The sequence below is a fragment of the Mixophyes fleayi genome, chromosome 9 (genome assembly GCF_038048845.1).
Source record: "Mixophyes fleayi isolate aMixFle1 chromosome 9, aMixFle1.hap1, whole genome shotgun sequence".
In the NCBI taxonomy this organism is placed as follows: domain Eukaryota; kingdom Metazoa; phylum Chordata; class Amphibia; order Anura; family Limnodynastidae; genus Mixophyes; species Mixophyes fleayi.
The window spans coordinates 102,258,970-102,265,803 of NC_134410.1; the positions used below are offsets into that span (position 1 = coordinate 102,258,970).

Below are 6,834 nucleotides of genomic sequence, written 5' to 3' on the forward strand. Positions count from 1 at the left end.
TTGTCCACTTTTGGGGGTCAATCTGATGAGAAGAGTGTCCCATTTTCCTGCTTCTCCCAGCACCAGAAATTTGATTATATGTGAGTTATCAATTCTGTGTTTTATCCTTTTTATTTTATAAGAAACAATTGCATTATATTTGTATGTCATTTTATTAACTGTTTTATCTTAATCATTGTGGATGTAGTTTCCATATTAAATTATACTTAATAAGTGCAAATCTATGTGTTCCTACGAATTCACTCGACAGTTTGGTCAAAATGCTACATAATTGAAAAGAGGAGAACATTGTGGTTTATGTTAACTCTGATTAAACTAAATTGGGCAAGATTAATTCTAAGGGAGAACCGAAGGCTTTCTAAATAAGAGTGTCAGCTCTTCATAAAAAAAACCTTGGTGGTGGCATAGTTGGTACGGAAAAGCTAGTGTATGGCATAGATAGGGAAGAATTTAATCATTTTAGACAGACCAGGTGGTTGTTTTTGGTTAACCCTTTGTTACACACACGTCACGCAGGCGCAGGTGAGTGCGGTTCTTGACAATGAAGAACATGAAAGGAAATGGAAGATCAACATTACTCTTCAACATTGGGCTGTAGTATCTGGGACACATTATGAAATGAGGACTGGTGCTGGAGTAAGGTGGAGTCAATTTACTTTCTTAGTTTGCAAATAATAATGAATTTGGTACTGATTAAAGTTGAACTACAATATGTCCAAATTACAGCAAACCAAATTTGTTAAGTTTTATACACCTAAGTCTCACATACATCCCTGTCGGGTACAATCTATGAAATCTTGACTGGTAGGAATTGAACATTTAATATTAGCTGCGTAAAATTGCAGCAAATCAATACTGAATAGTGGGTTTTGTATACAAATCAATAAACATTTGGTTATTTCTCACAAAAACTACTGTGTTCAAAAACAGAAATCTTAGTGGAACTAATATAAAGATTAAAACAGGGCACTGTGGGGAACTGAGTAGAGATGCTCAAATCAGCATATCAACTCGAAAGAGTTGAAATCTCACACAAAATGGGTATGGTCTAGTGTGGCATAATTTGTCCTGATTTTCCAATTGTGCAAGTTTGAGGGTATGTTTAGCATATATTTTTTTTTTTAAAGTGATTAAATAACAGAATAGCCCCAGCACAGATTTCAGTATCCAGCTAATTTTTTGGCATAATTGTTACTGCCATACCACAATTAATTATTTCTGTATTAACCAACCAAGCCAATGGAATGTGGTTTTCACTTCACAATTTACTTTGATATCATGATATGTACAAGAAATTCAAGGAAGTGCCTCTCTACCACACTAAACAGAGCATGAAAAAATGTGTTCCTTTCTTTTTTAAATTAACTTACGATTTTCTTGATTTACCATTTTTCATATGGGCAGGGTTTATCTCTATCCCTCAGCACATGTGGGGCTGGTGTAGGCTTCCAACATGAGCAGAGACCACACACGAGGCAGACATAAGAATATAAATTTTATGTGGGGTAGGGGTATAAATGTAATGTAGTGGGGGTAGAGGCGTAACTAAGTATTTGTGGGCCTAGGTAATTTTTGGACCCCCATGTACCATTCAATGATTAAAAAATGCAATATACACACAGGGCTTTGACAGGAAAGGCAGGTCCCTCTGAGCTATGAGCCCAATAGAATCTCTACCCCCTGCACTGATGGTAATTATGCCCTTGAGTGCGGATAATAGAGGAATGAAGTTGGGCATATTAAGGTTATGTAGTGAGGCTCATAATGTAATGTTGGGGCTGTCCACGTAATATAACTACAGGAAGAGGCTATTAGTTTATTTTTTTATTAAATATAGGGCTATTAATGTAAAGTGGGTTTGATGGTGGCTTTAAATAGATTATAGTGGCTAATAATGGAATGTTGGGTATTTGTATAAAATATTTGTGCTCCAGCAGCATCAGTTAGTCAAAGTTACAAGAGGTAGGTAGGAATGAACAGCACAGTCTACCAACTGCCCTTATTCTGTTGGGATAATCCTAATTTTAGAGAACTATCCCACACTTTGTTCTCTGCAGGGACAGTCGAGAGGTATAGCCTACTTCAAGCTGCTCTCCCAATCTGGCACTGCCCTGTACTGCAATCTGTATGCTGCACTGTTCCTTTATTGCCTGTTGTGGCTCTCCACAACAGAATGCTGGCCACTGAGGCTCCAGAGCTTTCTCAGAGCCTAACATCATCTGAAAGAAGCTTAGCTGTCGCCAAAACCTTTTGAAAGTCGAATCAGAATCTGTGAAGATGCAGATCTTTTCAGTGCCCCATGCAGCAGCTTTAGTGAGAAGGTCTATCCAGAGCACCATCCAGACTGCAGGACTTGGCCAAAGCTTTTCCCAGCCAGCGCTCTTCCTTAAGAAAGCTGCATTATTGGAATCAGAGCCTCTATCTGAGTCCTCATAAAACTAATCCAACAAACAGCTCCCACAAGACACATGATATTTTCCAGGTCACAAGATATTCAGTGCAGGCTTATAATCTGCGCTCTCTTAAAGCTCTCAGGGACCACTGAACTTTGTAATAATCATCCCAGATAGCCCTTGTTCCCCAGACTACTCTTATTGCTGAGGGTCACTTGTATTATTATAGCTACAAGCTCACAGCGAACAGTTGTCCTGCCAGTGTGGTTCTACTGCCACTTAGCTTACATTTTCATTTCCCTCATTCAAATAATATTTTTTTTATTACTTTGGTGGCTGATATAAAAAAGGGCTGGGTAAAACATCCTATAATCCCCTCAAAGAATTTAAGTGGGACAAACTCCTTATGAAGCAACACTCCTGATCACCAGTCCCCTGGACGCTTAGGACATACCACCATCTCCAGCCTCTGTTCACTGAGAGACTTACTTCTCTAACTTTGCATCCCTTCTCCACTGGCACGTGGACTCTTCTGTGGTCCTCAACACAGTGACCACACTTCTGCAAATCTCCTCATCTCCTGTAGTATAATGTAATTACTCTTTAAAAGAAACCTGAGCACAACAAAACAGCATATAAAACACTCCTACATTAATTCCACTGATCCTTATCAAGTCAATTTACTCCTGATAACATGGCACAAAGATAGCGTAAATCTACACTGTCACAGTGTCTTTCTTCAGCAATCATAAAAAGACTAAGGGCTAGATTTACTATCAGGCGTGTTTGTAAACCCGCCGAATTTCGGCGGGTTTGGCGGCGGTTTAGCCATCGCCGGATTTACTAAGGCTAAACCCGCCGTCCAAACGACCAGAAAAGATGTTTTCAAACCCGCCTCTGTATACATCGCCATGACGGTTTCAACAATGTTCAACATACAAACAGCCGGATTTACTATTAGGGGGTTTATAAAGCCGCCGGAAAACCGCCATTCAATAGACCAAAATGAAAGCGCTGCTTGTGAGCGGCGAGATTGCTCAAACAGTGTGCTGTTTCTGATATTTGGGCAATCAGAACAGAAGGAAAAGGGCCATTTCATGTACAAATTTTTTTACTTTGGGATTGTATATGTTAAAAGGCCAGTGTCTTGTAATTGCAGTGTTGTTTTGGTTTCTTTTTCTCTTGTGTCTTCCCACCATGCAATTTATTTACTGATTTAGTAGAGGTGTGTTATAGCGTACCTTTGTACTTTGGTAAACTAGATTCAGGTTACTAGAATAATCGGGTTGTGTGGCTATGTATGCACCTGAAAAGGGGTCTGAAATTATCCTGGCTGGATGTTTGATACATAATCTAGCAATACATCAACTTACCCCACCGATTATTGCAGTAGACAGTGAAGAAGAAGGGGTCCGTGTCACATTTGGTGATGTGCAGAGCACAGAGGGCGGAAGGGAGATTAGAGACCGTCTAATTGCAAACTACTTTACTTGTAAGTACATAGTATGAAAAACATTTTTTGCTCAAAAATGTGTTTTATGTGAGTGCAATTTTAGTATTTTATTGTAAATTTTTTGTACATTGGAACCTTTAAAAACAGGATAGTGTGTACTCCTCATGTGGTAAATATGAACATCCCTGGAATGTGACAGTCAGAGGTCAATGTTTACGTGAAATTAGTGCATAGTTGTTAAAAAATCAGTATACTCTTGTTTAATGTGCAGAAAAGAAAGACTGACACAATAGAAATTTAACTGCATTTATTGCAGAACACAATAAATAAAAACGTATAATCGTTATAGAAACTTGACAAAACATTAATAAATAACAAACATTGTGCTAGCGATGCCTTTTTGCAGGCATATCGCTATGCTTGGTGCCACTCTCTCCCCTCCCTCGCCCACCCCTGGTGCGAGCACCTCTCCTTGGAGGAGTACTCTGTAGAGATGTGGTAGGCGTACTAGCGGCACTGGTGGAGGCCGATGAAAAAGGGGCCGGCAAGCGGGCAATCAGTTCCTGCTGGAGTTGGCCTGCCAGCCGGATAACGTTGGCATTCCCCTCGCGAATGGAGGAATGCATGGCGTCCACAGACCCAGACATTTGGGCCAGCTGCACATTTGTCTGCTCCAAAGCGCTTGCCAGCCGGTTTATTGCAGCAGGGATTTGGCTCGTGGAGCGGTGTATTCGCCTCAACTGGGCCGCAATTTGTGACATGTGCCCAGTTTGCCTGTCCATGAATAATGTCTGTTGCTGCTGGAATGCGCCAATAGACAGCGCCATTTCTCTGGCTGGGTCCATAGGTGCAGGTGCAGGTTGCTGGTGTGATGGTTCAGCAGGGCCAGGTGAAACTTCCTGGAGGCCAGACACAGGGGCATCCACTGTTACCAGGGTGATGGTTGTTAGATCCTCTGGCTCAGGGGACATTTCCAGGGACTCCGCCTGAGGTGGCTGGTATGAAGAGGGCCCTGTGTATGAAAAATGACGGTAAGTATATAGTATATAATAAGTTTGTATATTGCATTCTGAACACTGGATAGGAAAGAATATTCTTTAGCAACTACAGATTCTTTCACAATGTTTGCATTCCTGATTTCTAGTCCTATGCTACCTGCTTACGGATGCACTTATTATCCTTTTAATACCCATTATCATTAGGACTGTGTAGTACATGCTGGGTTATTTTGACTAAAGTGCATGCTATCAAAAGTGGAGATGTTGCCTATAGCAACCAATCAGATTTTAGCTGTCATTTTGTTGAATGCAATAAATAAAGTAAAGGTATATTCTGATGGGTTTCTATAGGCAACATATCAGTTGAGTAAAATGTAGCCCTAACTTCTCATTGCAAACAATAAAAAGAAAAAAAAAAAACAACATTGACAGCAACATTTGCACAGAAAATCAAGTAACTCCATTATTTCTCTCCTAAACAGAAATCACGCACCTGCTTGCTCGTCTGTGCCCGAATCTCTCGCTGAAGGTGGAGGTGTAGGTCTGGCACTGGGACTGAACTGCGGTCCTGGCGATTCTGGATGTATTAGAAAAAGCATACAATGTATTTCCAGAAAAAAAAAAATTTCCAAATATACTGTTTATTGCACAAATGTGTTTGCAATTTTTTTTTTTTTCTATGAGAAAAAAAAAACTTTACAAACTATTAGAGGCAAATATACACTTTGAAAAACAAAACAAAAAAATAAAAAAAAAACGTTTGCAAAGAGAAAAGCAGTTTTAAAAAGAGAAAAGCAGTTTTAAAAAGAGAAAAGCAGTTAAAATACTGTTAGGGTAAAAAAAACAAATAACTCACCAACTACTTGGCCAAAAGAGGGCGAGTCGGTGTCCTGGACATTTATGCCCTCTACAATTTCTGCCGGCATTATCTGGCGCAGCTCCTCCTCGTACGTGGTGTACTCCATACGAAGTGGGGGGCCACCACCCGTGCGCCTTGTCGACCTCCTTTCCTGGGCCATCTTCTCTTTAAGCCTCCTCTTAATATCAGAGAAGCGCTTGCGGCAGTGTGCCACTGTCCGCTTCAGTGGGCCCACCGCGTTCACGGCATCACAGACTCTCCCCCACAGTTGGTGACGCCGCCTTAGAGGAGTCCGGGCTGCCAGGTTCCCTAGGATGACCTCGTAGCAGGGAATGATGTTGTGCACCAACACACAATTCTCATCATGTGAGAAGCGCACATTCCTCCCTGTCTTGGTCTTCCTGCCCTGTCCTGTCTCCTCAACCTCTCCCTCTCCCTCCTCTGACCCCTCAACCTCCATCTCCCTCTCCTCAGCCTGTTCTCCCCTCCTATCTCTGGACATTTTACCCAGAAGACAGAAAAACACAAAACACTGAAGGACTTACAAACACAAAGAACAAACTACACTACCTACAGACACACTCTCCACACAGTCACACACAAGTAACACAGACAAAGGACAAATACAAAAAATACAAGACAGAAAATAAATGAGAAAATAAATGTACAAAACAGGAAAAAACCACAGGACTACTCACACTTCAAACAGATATCGCTCCACCAATCCACCAAACTCCAACTCTCACCAACTCTCAGCAAACCACTATCCTCCAAACTCCTCTCAAAAAACTCCTCAAACCCCTATCAAAGAAAAAGTGTCAGGCCAGTGGTTTATATAGGCCTTGTGATGTCAAATCTCCTGATTTTTAAAATAGCCAATAGTAACAGGCCAGGAGACAGGTGTAATTTTCAAAAAAACCGCCTTTACACAAAAGCGCCGTCATTTAAAGCAAAAGCGCCATGTTCTATTCAAAGCCGCCGGCGGCTTTGAGCATTACATCCCGCCGTTACATCGCCGGCGGCTTCGAATTGAAGCTGAAATGCGCCCATTAGTAAATCCGGCTGTTTGCAATGCAAACACGCCGGAAAACCGCCGCGATGCATGGCGGTTTGAAGCCGCCATGCATCACG

The 6,834-nt window shown here is 41.4% G+C and overlaps 1 protein-coding gene across 1 annotated transcript; it reads right to left on the reverse strand.

Moving 5' to 3' along the window:
* Positions 1-4,138: 4,138 nt before the first annotated feature.
* Positions 4,139-6,055, reverse strand: LOC142101667 (uncharacterized). The gene is made up of 3 exons (XM_075186059.1): positions 5,701-6,055; positions 5,338-5,421; positions 4,139-4,858 (listed from the first exon to the last, which is right to left on the reverse strand). The coding sequence occupies exons 1-3, from the start codon at positions 5,861-5,863 to the stop codon at positions 4,233-4,235; spliced, it is 873 nt and encodes a 290-aa protein (XP_075042160.1). The 5' UTR covers positions 5,864-6,055; the 3' UTR covers positions 4,139-4,232.
* Positions 6,056-6,834: the final 779 nt, after the last annotated feature.